The sequence below is a fragment of the Bos indicus genome, chromosome 29 (assembly GCF_029378745.1).
Source record: "Bos indicus isolate NIAB-ARS_2022 breed Sahiwal x Tharparkar chromosome 29, NIAB-ARS_B.indTharparkar_mat_pri_1.0, whole genome shotgun sequence".
In the NCBI taxonomy this organism is placed as follows: Eukaryota; Metazoa; Chordata; class Mammalia; order Artiodactyla; family Bovidae; genus Bos; species Bos indicus.
The window spans coordinates 2118513-2132786 of record NC_091788.1 but is presented as its reverse complement, the minus strand read 5'-3'; the positions used below and the strand labels follow the sequence as shown (position 1 = coordinate 2132786).

Here is a 14274-nt window from a genome sequence, read left to right as displayed (position 1 = left end):
ACCACCGGGACCACCGCCTGTGAAATCTGCCCCATGCAGTCAGTGCCCTGCTCTCGCCTCCCCACTCTCCCTCCTCCCGCCGCCTCCCCCTCCTCCCTCTGCCTTCCCCTCCTCCTCTCGCGTCTCACCTCCTCCTCCCACTTCTCCCTCCCTCCACGTCCCCTTCCTCCTCCCACGTCTCCCTCCTCCCGCGTCCCCCTCCTCCCCCCGCGTCTCTCCTCCTCCTGCATCTCCTTACCCCCGCGTCCCCCTCCTCCTCCCACGTCTCCCTCCTCCCGCATCTCCTTCCTCCTGTGTCCCCTTCCTCCGCCCACGTCTCTCCTCCTCCTCCCACATCTCCCTCCTCCCACGTCCTCCTCCTCCCGTGTCTCCCTCCTCCCGCGTCTCCCTCCTCCCGCGTCTCCCTCCTCCCACATCTCCCTCCTCCCGCGTCTCCCTTCTCCTGCCTCTCTCTCCTCCCACATCTCCCTCCTCGCACGTCCTCCTCCTCCCGTGTCTCCCTCCTCCCGCGTCTCCCTCCTCCTGCATCTCCCTCCTCCCACATCTCCCTCCTCCCACCTCTCTCTCCTCCCACCTCTCCCTCCTCCCGCATCCTTCTCCTCCCACGTCCCCCTCCTCCCTCATCCCCCTCCTCCCACGTCTCCCTCCTCCTACCTCTCCCTCCTCCCGTGTCTCTCTACCTCCAAGTGTCTCTCCTCAGCTCTGGTTACGCCAATGCGCTCCCGCATCTCCTCAGTCACACCAGCCTGACTCACGAACGCCCCTGCTCCCAGGGGTCCCCACCTGCCATCTCTTCCCCAGATGTCTGTGCTGCCCCCTCCTTCCCTCCTTTGCATCTTCACTCAAGTACAAACTTCCCACCGCTGTATTGAAATAACCACCCCCTTCCCTCCAGCTCCCAAGCTCCCTCTCCCCCAGCACTCATGATCCCCCGACTCACGGCTTCATTTTTCTCCCTTTTCCTCCCTCACATCCCATATATTTTACATTCATTGTTCTTGTTGATGTCTTATTTACACTCACTAGAATGTAATATTTTCCTTCATGAAATGTCAGACCCTTACCATTATGGGACTCTCTAGCCCCTAGAATAATGTCTGATAGATTCTAGATAAAAATGTGTCAAAGTAATTAATTCATTAATTTATACTTCTCTTTCTGTGGCACATCTTGATCCTTATACTTATTGGTATCTTGGAGTTTAAATTCATGGGATTCTTTAATATATTAAGAAGATTCAACCATTTCTTTTTTTTTTTTTTAAGGATCCTGGCTTGTTTATTAGAAGATATGTGGTAATCTTCAGTAGAATAGTTTCAGATGGGGATTATAAATATATAAAGAAATTGGTCGAGGGTTTGAATAATTATAGCCTATATATTCTTTCCTCTTTCCAAATCATTTTCATCTTATTTGACATAGGCAGGTAAGAAAGAATGTGACTTCTGGAAACCACAAGAGCCAAAAGAATTGAAGTCAGTCTCTCTAACATGATCAAGACAGCTAGTCAGTTATTTGAAAACATTAGTTAAAGACTTATAGCAGCGTGACGCCTGCAAGGCATTCTGCTTTAGATCCAGCTCTTTCTGATTTTCGAGGCCAGTGTTTTCCATTTCTTTACCGTTTGGTCTGGGTGAATGTATTTTACAAGCTGAACTTGCTGTGGGACCGAAGCTGTAGGAACCATGCTACAGCTCCCGTGCTCCTTTGCGTGCCCCTTAGACAGTTGGCAGAGCCATCCTCCTCTGCAGAGGGCGTCCGGCCACGCCCCGGTTCATGCCCGCCCTCTGTCTTCCGCAGGCGTCAACAGGAAGGTCGTGTACTCCCTGGCCGACTCGGCCAATGGGTTCTTCTCCGTGGACAGCTCTTCCGGCATCGTCGTCCTGGAGCGCCCACTGGACCGAGAGCAGCAGTCCTCCTACACCCTTCGCGTGCAGGCCACCGACCAAAGCCCAGGCCGGGCACTGTCCTCTCTGGCCACCATCAGCATCACCGTCCTGGACGTCAACGACAACCCCCCTGTGTTCGAGAGGAGGGACTACCTGGTGTCGGTGCCTGAGGACACCTCCCCTGGTACCCAAGTCCTTGCTGTTTTTGCCACCAGCAAAGATATAGGCACAAATGCTGAGATTACCTATCTCATCCGGTCTGGAAATGAGCAGGGGAAATTTAGGATCAATCCAAAGACAGGTGGGTAAACAGCAACCTACTTAGCATGCAAGGCTTTGCCATAGCCTGCTTCTCCTCCTGGCCCTTTCTAATCAATCACCCTTCTGAGTGGACCAGCAAATCTCCTAGCAGGACCCACACCCAGACTCCAGAGTGCCCTGTGATGCTCTGTTCTAAGGATGAAGTGAAGCTGCTCAGTCACGTCCAACTCTTTGCAACCCCATGAACCTGTCAGGCTCCTCTGTCCATGGGATTCTCCAGGCAAGAATACTGGAGTGGGTTGCCATTTCCCTCTCCAGGGGCTAGAATCAAACACAGTGGCCGTTCCAGCTGGCTGGGTGCTGAGTTGAGAAGGTCTCAAGGTGACCACGCTGATCACTCTTTAATGTCTGCCTTGGGAGGTGACCAGAGACCCACAGCCTGAGTGCGGACAGGCCAAGTGGAGGCGAATCTCCAGGAGCACTTCACACAGAAAGACATACAGCCCAAGTTAACACAACAAGCCAACAGAAAAGAGAGATACCCAATCAAACTTTTAGGCTCCGTCTGCAAATACTATCTCCCCATCTTGAACCACACTACTCCTCCTGAGCTTTCCTACCTGAAAAATCCTAAGGCAAACCTACAGGCCAAGGATTTGCCCCGTGAGCCCACAGCATGGAGCTGAAATTTGGCAGGGGGCATCCTTAGAAATTCCCTCATGGCTCAGCCAGTCAGGAGTCTGCCTGCAATGCAGGAGACCTGGGTTTGATCCCTGAGTACACCCCACTCCAGTATTCTTGCCTGGAACATCCCACGAATGGAGGCAGCTGGTCCATGGGGTCGCAAAAAGCTGAACATGACTGAGCCACTAACATGTTCACTTTCACTCCTCCTGGCCAGAGCACTTCCATTTCTCACCATACCCTTTGCAAACTTGGGGTATGATGCGGCATCCCCTGGGGAAAAAATGTCTAGAGAGAAACCAAGAGAACAAAAATAGAACCCCAGGGCTTTCTTTTCCTGATGGAGTTAATATGCATTAAGGCTACTTTGAGTAAATGAAGATGGTAATTCAGAAAAAAACTTGCCTGATCTTTGAAAAGTAAACATGCTCATCCTTTTATTTTCATAGTGTTTATATCAATGTTCTCCAAGCTCTTTCATCAGTTCAGTTCAGTTCAGTCGCTCAGTCGTGTCCGACTCTTTGTGACCCCATGAATCGCAGCACACCAGGCCTCCCTGTCCATCACCAACTCCTGGAGTTCACCCAGACTCACATCCATCGAGGCAGTGATGCCATCCAGCCATCTCATCCTCTGTCGTCCCCTTCTCCTCCTGCCCCCAATCCCTCACAGCATTAGAGTCTTTTCCAATGAGTTAACTCTTCGCATGAGGTGGCCAAAGTACTGGAGTTTCAACTTTAGCATGATTCCTTCCAAAGAAATCCCAGGGCTGATCTCCTTCAGAATGGACTGGTTGGATCTCCTTGCAGTCCAAGGGACTCTCAAGAGTCTTCTCCAGCACCACAGTTCAAAATCATCAATTCTTTGGCACTCAGCTTTCTTCACAGTCCAACTCTCACATCCATACATGATCACAGGAAAAACCATAGCCTTGACTAGATGAACCTTTGTTGGCAAAGTAATGTCTCTGCTTTTCAATATGCTATCCAGGTTGGTCATAACTTTCCTTCCAAGGAGTAAGCGTCTTTTAATTTCATGGCTGCAGTCACCATCTGCAGTGATTTTGGAGCCCAGAAAAATAAAGTCTGACACTGTTTCCCCATCTATTTCCCATAAAGTGATGGGACCGGATGCCATGATCTTCATTTTCTGAATGTTGATCTTTAAGCCAACTTTTTCATTCTCCTCTTTCACTTTCATCAAGAGGCTTTTTAGTTCCTCTTCACTTTCTGCCATAAGGGTGGTGTCATCTGCGTATCTGAGGTTATTGATATTTCTCCCAGCAATCTTGATTCCAGCTTGTGCTTCTTCCAGCCCAGCGTTTCTCATGATGTACTCTGCATAGAAGTTAAATAAGCAGGCTGACAATATACAGCCCTGACGTACTCCTTTTCCTATTTGGAACCAGTCTGTTGTTCCATGTCCAGTTCTAACTGTTGCTTTCTGACCTGTATACAGATTTCTCAAGAGGCAGGTCAGGTGGTCTGGTATTCTCATCTCTTTCAGAATTTTCCACAGTTTATTGTGATCCACACAAAGGCTTTGGCATAGTCAATAAAGCAGAAATAGATGTTTTTCTGGAACTCTCTTGCTTTTTCCATGATCCAGTGGATGTTGGCAATTTGATCTCTGGTTCCTCTGCCTTTTCTAAAACCAGCTTGAACATCAGGAAGTTCACGGTTCACATATTGCTGAAGCCTGGCTTGGAGAATTTTGAGCATTACTTTCCTAGCGTGTGAGATGAGTGCAATTGTGTGGTAGTTTGTACATTCTTTGGCATTGCCTTTCTTTGGGATTGGAATGAAAACTGCCCTTTTCCAGTCCTGTGGCCACTGCTGAGTTTTCCAAATTTGCTGGCATATTGAGTGCAGCACTTTCACAGCATCATCTTTCACGATTTGAAAGAGCTCAACTGGAATTCCATCACCTCCACTAGCTTTGTTCATAGTGATGCTTTCTAAGGCCCACTTGACATCACGTTCCAGGATGTCTGGCTCTAGGTCAGTGATCACACCATTGTGATTATCTCGGTTGTGAAGATCTTTTTTGTACAGTTTTTCTGTGTATTCTTGCCACCTCTTCTTAATATCTTCTGCTTCTGTTAGGTCCATACCATTTCTGTCCTTTATCGAGCCCATCTTTGCATGAAATGTTCCCTTGGTATCTCTAATTTTCTTGAAGAGATCTCTAGTATTTCCCATTCTGTTGTTTTCCTCTATTTCTTTGCATTGATCACTGAGGAAGGCTTTCTTATCTCTTCTTGCTATTCTTTGGAACTCTGCATTCAGATGTTTATATCTTTCCTTTTCTCCTTTGCTTTTCGCTTTTCTTCTTTTCACAGCTATTTGTAAGACCTCCCCAGACAGCCATTTTTCTTTTTTGCCATGGGGATGGTCTTGATCCCTGTCTCCTGTACAATGTCACGAACCTCATTCCATAGTTCATCAGGCACTCTATCTATCAGATCTAGGCCCTTAAATCTATTTCTCACTTCCACTGTATAATCATAAGGGATTTGATTTAGGTCATACCTGAATGGTCTAGTGGTTTTCCCTACTTTCTTCATTTTAAGTCTGAATTTGGCAATAAGGAGTTCATGGTCTGAGCCACAGTCAGCTCCTGGTCTTGTTTTTGCTGACTGTATAGAGCTTCTCCATCTTTGGCTGCAAAGAATATAATCAGTCTGATTTCAGTGTTGAACATCTGGTGATGTCCATGTATAGCATCTTCTCTTGTGTTGTTGGAAGAGGGTGTTTGTTATGACCAGTGCATTTTCTTGGCAAAACTCTATTAGTCTTTGCCCTGCTTCATTCCGTATTCCAAGGCCAAATTTGCCTGTTACTCCAGGTGTTTCTTGACTTCCTACTTTTGCATTCCAGTCCCCTATAACAAAAAGGACATCTTTTTTGGGTGTTAGTTCTCAAAGGTCTTGTAGGTCTTCATAAAACCGTTCAACTTCAGCATTACTGGTTGGGGCATAGACTTGGATTACTGTGCTATTGAATGGTTTGCCTTGGAAATGAACAGAGATCATTCTGTCGTTTTTGAGATTGCATCCAAGTTCTGCATTTCGGACTCTTTTGTTGACCATGATGGCTACTCCATTTCTTCTGAGGGATTCCTGCCCACAGTAGTAGAGATAATGGTCATCTGAGTTAAATTCACCCATTCCAGTCCATTTTAGTTTGCTGATTCCTAGAATGTCAACATTCACTCTTAACATCTCTTGTTTGACCACTTCCAATTTGCCTTGATTCATGGACCTGACGTTCCAGGTTCCTATGCAATATTGCTCTTTACAGCATCAGACCTTGCTCCTATCCCCAGTCACATCCACAGCTGGGTATTCTTTTTGCTTTGGCTCCATCCCTTCATTCTTTCTGGCCATTTTCATTTGTTTACCTCCCCCCCATGAATGAGCAAGGCAGTCCCTTATTCACAGATAAGAAAAATGAGTCTCTGACACCTTCTGGCCATTGGACATAATCCCCTTATAACTCAAGGAATATGTGCTTCTTGAGCCGGAGGGTAACGAAGGTCCATTTTCTGTTGGATAATCCAGTAAATATGAACAAGAAACTATCATAATTAGCACTGTCATCTAATATGGCAAATATGCCAGACTCCTGTTGTTTACCAATTCCTGCTAGTTATCTCCCCCTTTTTCCATATGAGAAAATCAGCTTCCGGGAGGTTAAATAATTCCTCCAGTGAGAGTAAGTGGGGATGGGAGTGGGGAATCCAGAATTTGAATTCAGATCTTCCTGACTCTGGGATACATTCTCTAACCTCTACGTAACACAGCTATGCCGTGAGGGTGAAAAAATTGGAGGAGATATAGTCCCCACCCTTAGAATGCGAGGGTGAAAACTACTGAAAGGATTGCAGTAGCTGCTTCTCCCAGCAGTAACCCTGCTTATTAAGGTCATTACTTCAAATTAAAATGTGTGGGAGTTTTCATCATTTAAATATGTGTTAGCCTTAGCTTGTCTAGTTATGGCCATTGTATATGAATACCATGAGGAAGTGGTTAAGTACTGTTTAAATATGACTCTGGATAACGAGACTGGGATGTAAAATAAAGCGCTAGAGGTGGTAATTGCTAAGAAAACTTAATTATGGCAAGAAAGAGGCCCTTATTATGAGTATGACTTCTGCTTCTCACCTTAGGTAGAGGCAGCCTTAGCCGCTAGAGAAGCTGCCTGTCTGGAAAGAGAATGAATGAAATGTACTCACCTTGATCTCAGTGACTCTTTTCCAGGTGAAAGTGTTAGTTGTTCAGCCGTGTCCAACTGCGACCCCATGGACTGTAGCCCCCCAAGCTCCTCTGTCCATGGGATTCTCCAGGCGAGAATACCGGAGAGGGTAGCCGTTCCCTTCTCCAGGGGATCTTCCCTACCCAGGGGTTGAACCCGGGTCTCCCGCACTGCAGGCGGGTTCTTTACCATCTGAGTCACCAGGGAAATGCCCTTGAGAACTTCCCTGCAAACGGCACAGTGATCAACTACCAACTGCGGAGCTCAGGACTAGGTTGCCCACCAGAAAGGACTAGGATGGATGGGAAAGAGAACTCAGGGAGCCCATTGTGAGGGTGCCACCCAGCTAGCTGCTTTCACCTTTTTTATCTGCTTAAATAACTGTACCATGAGTGTTGGGCTTCCCTGATAACTCAGTTGGTAAAGAATCCGCCTGCAGTGCAGGAAACCCCAGTTCAATTCCTGGGTAGGGAAGATCAACTGGAGAAGGGATAGGCTACCCACTCCAGTATTCTTGGGCTTCCCCTGTGGCTCTGCTGGTAAAGAATCTGCCTGCAATGCAGGAGACCTGGGTTGGGATGATCCCCTGGAGAAGGGAAAGGCTACCTACTCCAGTATTCTGGCCTGGAGAATTCCATGGACTGTATGGACCATGGGGTCGCAAAGAGTCTGACAAGACTAAGCGACTTTCACTTTCACTTTCATGAGTGTTAGCTCTTCTCTGTAGTTGTGGACACTAAACTCACACTTCTTTTGGTTACAGATTCCCAAGTGTTTCCTTCTCCAGCATGTTACAGTATCCTTAACTTTCTTTGTCCTCTTTGTGACCTAAAAGTTTTAGATAAGCACATTGTGAGTAGGTAAGGCACCTTAGTGGGTAATTCAATTTAAGACTTAGGTGAAGTTCACAAGTATATACTAACTGGTCCTTCCCAGGTGGTGCTACTGGTAAAGAACCTGTCTGTGAATGCAGGAGATATAGAGACGGGGGTTCAATCCCTGGGTGGGGAAGATCCCCTGGAGGAGGAAATGGCAACCCACTCCAGTATTCTTTCCTGGAAAATCCCATGGACAGAGGAGCCTGGTGGGTTACAGTCCATAGTGTCGTACAGAATCGGACACGACAGAAGTGACTTAGCACACACACACATACACTAACTGATGAGGGTTGAGGTCATAGAATCACATTGATGCATCTTGGCTCAGTCTCAGTCTGCCTGGTCTTCTGGAGGAATCCTGGGGAGACATTTCTGGGGGCCGCTTGCTCCTGCCCCTCTTCCCATAAGGGTGAATAATGCCAGAGATTTCCAGCTGCTTGAGGGGTTCTGACACTGTTGCAGAAATAAACAAAGACTCGATTTCTTCAGTGTTGTGTCTGATGGGTAGCTGTGTTTTAACTGACAGCGTTAATCAGACTTTGGGATGCTTTCAGCAGGCATTAAATAAACAAATTCCTGAATATCTCAGTCTTGGCTGGAGACGATGTCACAGATATTACCACTCTGCTGACCAGAGTGTTTCGTTTTTTCCTGATTAAATCTAAAACTCCCCATTTTTCTTCAAAGGGGGTATTTCTGTATCTGAGGCCCTGGACTATGAATTATGCAGAAAGTTTTACCTCGTGGTGGAAGCGAAAGATGGCGGGACACCTGCCCTCAGCGCTGTGACCACTGTCGGCATCAACCTCACGGATGTGAATGACAACCCTCCCGAGTTCAGCCAGGACGTGTACAGTGCTGTCATAAGTGAAGATGCCTTGGTCGGGGACTCAGTCATTTTGGTAGGTGCCAGAAGGAGGTCTAGGTATTTCGGATGAATGATCTTCAAGAGAGTGAAAAAGTGAGCAAAGTCCATCTTGGATTATCTTCACACTTTCTCCTTTCAGGCTCCCTTTGGTCCCCAAGAACTCTACTCAGACACCAGTCTTTCAGCTGCTCCTCCCCCATTCTGTCTGTTAGAGAGGGTCTGATAAGTTCATTTACAGCAAGGGGTAGGCGATCTTTAACCACTTTCCTCCCAGGAGTGGACGTTTTTCAAGGAAACAAAACAGACTGTGGAATTAATTCCTAATAGCTGCTATAAGTTTGTAACTTAGATGACAAGTCTGAAGACAGAAAAAAATTATTTCCACCTCCCCCACACCAAACACGCACGCACACACACATACACACACACGGTAAGGCAGCTACAAATAGGATCAAGCTTAAGATCGATTTGCCACTCTTAGAGGAGCTCTTTCTGGAAGGAACTTTTTTCTAATAGCAGTAAGAACATGTGTTAGGAGAACACAGGTTCTCTTAGATATAAAAGTTACATCGGGAAACAGGGAGCCCCGTCCTCAGGACCCTCACCACCCCTAAGCTGCAGGGGTGCCTTCCTGACTCCTGCAGCACCAAGTTGGAGATGTTCCTTCTTTACACCTCCCTGGTAGACCCTGCAGGCCCTCTCTCCTGGGGCCTGGAACTGTATGAGACTATTTCTGTACATACAAACGCCAAATCAGCAACTCAGAGCAGGAGACAGTGGGTCTGCATGTTAGCCGTGTGGAAAAGGAAGTTCTCTTGGACTTCCTTAACATGGAAGTGCATAGGTTTACAAAACATCCAACTCAGTGGCAGAGATCATTGTTTTGCAGAATTGGGAAAGACTTACTGAAGTATCCCTATCAGTTAGTTTGGGGTCTGTCTTAACTGGCTCAAGGCCTGAGGGAAATCAGGCCTAACAAGCATCAGGCTGCATTCAGATGAAAATGAAGAGAAATAAAATAACAGTTCCAGTAATGGTGCTTTCCTTCTTAGGCTAACCCAAAATCTCTCCCCCTGGGGCCTGATTGCTGGCACTGGTGAGCAATGCACCCAAGAAACCGGTCAGAGCAGTGCCCATTTGTAAAGACCTGGACCCTAAGAATAAACCTTTTCTGGGTCTCCCCTGTCATATCTTTGTTTTGTTTGTGTCCTGTGAAGCTAATAGCAGAAGATGCAGACAGCCAGCCCAATGGACAGATTCGTTTTTCCATTGTGAATGGAGACCGGGATAATGAATTTGCTGTGGATCCTGTCTTGGGACTTGTGAAAGTTAAGAAGAAATTGGACCGGGAACGGGTAAGCTAGTTCAGGCCTGCTCCCTTCCCATCCACGATCCCCACCCCCTTCACTGAAATCAGGCATGGATTCTGTGAGTATAAGTAGGGAGGTTCTCCATTCTAAATGGGCTTCCCAGATGGCTCAGTGGTAAAGAATCTACCTGTCAATGCAGGAGCTGCAGAGACACGATTTTGATACCTGGATTGGGACGATCCCCTGGAGAAGGAAATGGCAGCCCACTCCAGTATTCTTGCCTGGGAAATCCCATGGACAGAGGAGCCTGGCGGGCTACACAGGACACAGGACTGCTACAGTCCATGGGGTGGCAAAAAGTTAAACAGAGCTGAGCAACTGAGCGTGCAAGCACTCTCCAGTCTAAATAATGGGAGTAAATAGAAATGGGCTGAAATGCAGCAGGGAATATTTGCATTAAAACCTTTGAAAGAACTTGCTGCCAATAGATACTGATGGTTTCTTATTTAGGGAAGTTTTAAAGAAAAAGCAAAAGTGTATATTTCTGAATGGTTTGAATTTCTGTCCTTCCAAAGCAAGAAGGCAGAAAAGTACATTCAGCATTGGGATTCTGTGGTCCTGATTTCATGAGCAGCATTGGCCCTAAGTGAGCAGACACAAAAGGACTACCTGAAGGTATCTAGGTTAGAAAGAATGATTCAGAAGATTCCTCTGTCAAGGTGAAACCAAGTTTCTAAACATTGTCTTTTTTGACCAAAAATGTGTCTTCAAAGTGAAGTTAAAATACGGAAAAAGATGCCATAGACGTGATGCTTAGAAAGATCTCACTGTGTGATACATCCCCATAAGGTACTCCCGAAGTATCAAAACTGATACATGAGACAGATCAGTGGTGACAACTGTTGTGATTTAAACAAAGGCCAAGGGCCGTGCTTCTAAACAGGAGCGATGTACATCCAGGGGACATCTGGCAATATTTGGGAGACATTTTTGTTTCTGACAAATGGTCAGAGGCAATATTGACTTCTAGTGGGTAGAGACTAGGGGTGCTGCTAAACATCCTACAATGCACAGATCATCCCCTGGCAACAAAGAATGATCCGGCTCCAAATGCCAGCTGGTGCCCAGGTTGAGAAACCTGGTCCAAAGACTCAAAGCGAAGACAGCTCATCTTTAGCAGAGCATAGCAAGCCCACAGCACCTCTGTGTAGGCCCAGAAGGAAGCAGGCACCATGATCTTTACTGTGGGCCCTTTGTGCTTTGGTAGGTGTCTGGATACTCCCTGCTCGTCCAGGCAGTAGACAGCGGCATGCCTGCGATGTCCTCAACTGCCACTGTCAACATCGATATTTCTGATGTGAATGACAACAGCCCAGTCTTTACACCTGCTAACGCTACCGCTGTGATTCAGGTAAGCAAATCTGGCCTGCCAGGCACCTGTGCTGATTCACTCAGCCTCCATTCTCTGCTGTGGTTTCCTTATCAACTCATCACATCATTTGTTGTTCTTGTTTGGTCCCTAAGTCGTGTCCGACTCTTTGCGACCCCATGGAGGGCAGTGTGCCAGGCTTTCCTGTCCTTCACCATCTCCCAGAGATTCTCAAACTCATATCCATTGAGTTGATGACGCCCCATCTCATCCTCTGTCGTCCCCTTCTCCTCCTGCCTTCAATCTTTCCCAGCATCAGAGTCTTTCCCAGAGAGTCGGCTCTTCACACCTGATGGCTAAATTATTGGAGTTTCAGCTTCAGCATCAGTCCTTCCAAGGAATATGCAGGGTTGATATCCTTTAGTATTGACTGGTTTGATCTCCTTTCTGTCCAAGGAACTCTCAAGAGTTTCCTTCAGAGCCATAATTTGAAAGCATCAGTTCTCCAGCACTCAACCTTCTTTATAGTCCAACTCTCAGATCCACACATGACTACTGGAAAAACCTTAGCTTTATGCAAACCTTTATCAGCAGAGTGATTTTAGAGCCCAAGAAAATCAAGTCTCTCACTGTTTCCATTATTTCCCCATCTATTTGCCATGAAGTAATGGGACCAGATGCCATGATCTTAGGTTTCTTAATGTTGAGGTTTTTTTTTTTTAATTAATTAATTAATTTTAATTGGAGGCTAATTACTTTACAATATTGCTGTGGTTTTTGCCATACATTGACATGAATCAGCCATGGGTGTACATGCGTCCCCATCCTGAACCCCTCCTCCCACCTCCCTCCCCATCCCATCCCTCAGGGTCATCCCAGAGCACCAGCCCTGAGCACCCTGTCTCATGCATAGAACCTGGACTGGTGATCTGTTTCACATTTGATAATATACATGTTTCAATGCTACTCTCTCAAAGCATCCCACCCTTGCCTTCTCCCACAGAGTCCAAAAGTCTGTCCTTTACATCTGTGTCTCTTTTGCTGTCTTGCATACAGGGTCATTGTTACCATCTTTCTAAATTCCATATATATGCGTTAATATACTGTTTTGGTAGTTTTCTTTCTGACTTACTTCGCTTTGTATAATAGGCTCCAGTTTCATCCACCTCATTAGAACTGATTCAAATGCATTCTTTTTAATAGCTGAGTAATAATCCATTGTGTACATGTGAAAGGTTGTTGTTGAATCACGCGAATACACCGGGATTCTTGGCCTCCGGAGGAGAAGAATTCAATCCGGGGCCAGAGACGAGGCTTGATCGCTCAGAGCTTTTGTGTAGTAAAGTTTTATTAAAGTATAAAGGAGATAGAGAAAGCTTCTGACATAGGCATCAGAAGGGGGCAGAAAGAGTACCCGCTTGCTAGTGTTAATAATGAGGTTATATAATCCAAAGAATGTCTGGAGGTTGTAAAGACCTCCTCCGACCTACTCCCATAATTTACATTTTAAGATAACACTGTCCTCAGGCAAGATACATCCTTGTAAAGACCAGGTATACTCCCATAATTAACATTTTAAAATAACAGAAGGTTGAATCCAAAGACTGTCCTTAGGCAGGATACATTATTGGTATATAATCCTAAGGAATGTGGAGAAAGAAAAAAAGTTTGTCCTTTTTTCCTCCTTGAGAATTCCAGACCCCTCTCTCCTTGGGGACCCCTAGACTCCCTATCAACCTGCCTAGGAAATGACTCTCTCACATGTACCACAGCTTTCTTATCCATTTGTCTGCCAATGGACTTCTAGGTTGCTTCCATGTCCTGGCTATTGCAAACAGTGCTGTGATGAACACTGGGGTCCACGTGTCTCTTTCGATTCTGATTTCTTCAGTGTGTATGCCCAGCAGTGGGATTGCTGGGTTGTATGGGAGGTCTGTTTCCAGTTTTTTATGGCATCTCTACACTGTTCTCCATAGTGGCTGTACTAGTTTGCATTCCCACCAACAGTGAAGTGGGTTCCCTTTTCTCCACACCCTCTCCAGCATTTATTGTTTGTAGACTTTTTGACAGCAGCCATTCTGACCAGCGTAAGATGGTACCTCATTGTGGTTTTGACTTGCATTTTTCTGATAATGAATGATGTTGAGCATCTTTTAATGTGTTTGTTAGCCATCTGTATGTCTGCTTTGGAGAAATGTCTGTTTAGTTCTTTGGCCCATTTTTTGATTGGGTTGTTTATTTTTCTGGAATTGAGCTGCATAAGCTGCTATTATTTTCTCCCATTCTGAAAGCTGTCTTTTCACCTTGCTTATAGTTTCCTTCATTGTGCAAAAGCTTTTCAGTTTAATTAGGTCCCATTTGTTTATTTTTGCTTTTATTTCCATTACTCTGGGAGGTGGGGCATAGAGAATCCTGCTGTGATTTATGTCAGAGAGTGTTTTGCCTATGTTTTCCTCTAGGAGTTTTATAGTTTCTGGACTTACATTTAGGTCTTTAAACCATTTTGAGTTTATCTTTGTGTATGGTGTTAGAAAGTGTTCTAGTTTCATTCTTTTACATGCGGCTGTCCAGTTTTCCCAGCACCATGTATTGAATAGGCTGTCTGTGCCCCACTGTATATTCTTGCCTCCTTTGTCAAAAATAAGGTGCCTGTAGGTGCATGGGTTTATTTCTGGGTTTTCTATTTTGTTCCATTGGTCTGTGTTTCTGTCTTCATGCCAGTACCATACTGTCTTAATGACTGTAGCTCTGTAGTATAG

The 14274-nt window shown here is 45.9% G+C and overlaps 1 protein-coding gene across 3 annotated transcripts in view; it reads left to right on the top strand.

The window, feature by feature from the left end:
* The window catches only part of FAT3 (FAT atypical cadherin 3), an 801654-nt gene that overhangs the window by 723447 nt on the left and 63933 nt on the right, over positions 1–14274 (top strand). For all 3 annotated transcript variants that reach the window (XM_070782590.1, XM_070782589.1, XM_070782588.1), the window contains exons 14-17: positions 1801–2190; positions 8656–8870; positions 10054–10191; positions 11414–11557. In XM_070782590.1, coding sequence (XP_070638691.1) covers positions 1801–2190; positions 8656–8870; positions 10054–10191; positions 11414–11557 — 887 coding nt within the window. The remainder of the gene's footprint in view (positions 1–1800; positions 2191–8655; positions 8871–10053; positions 10192–11413; positions 11558–14274) is intronic.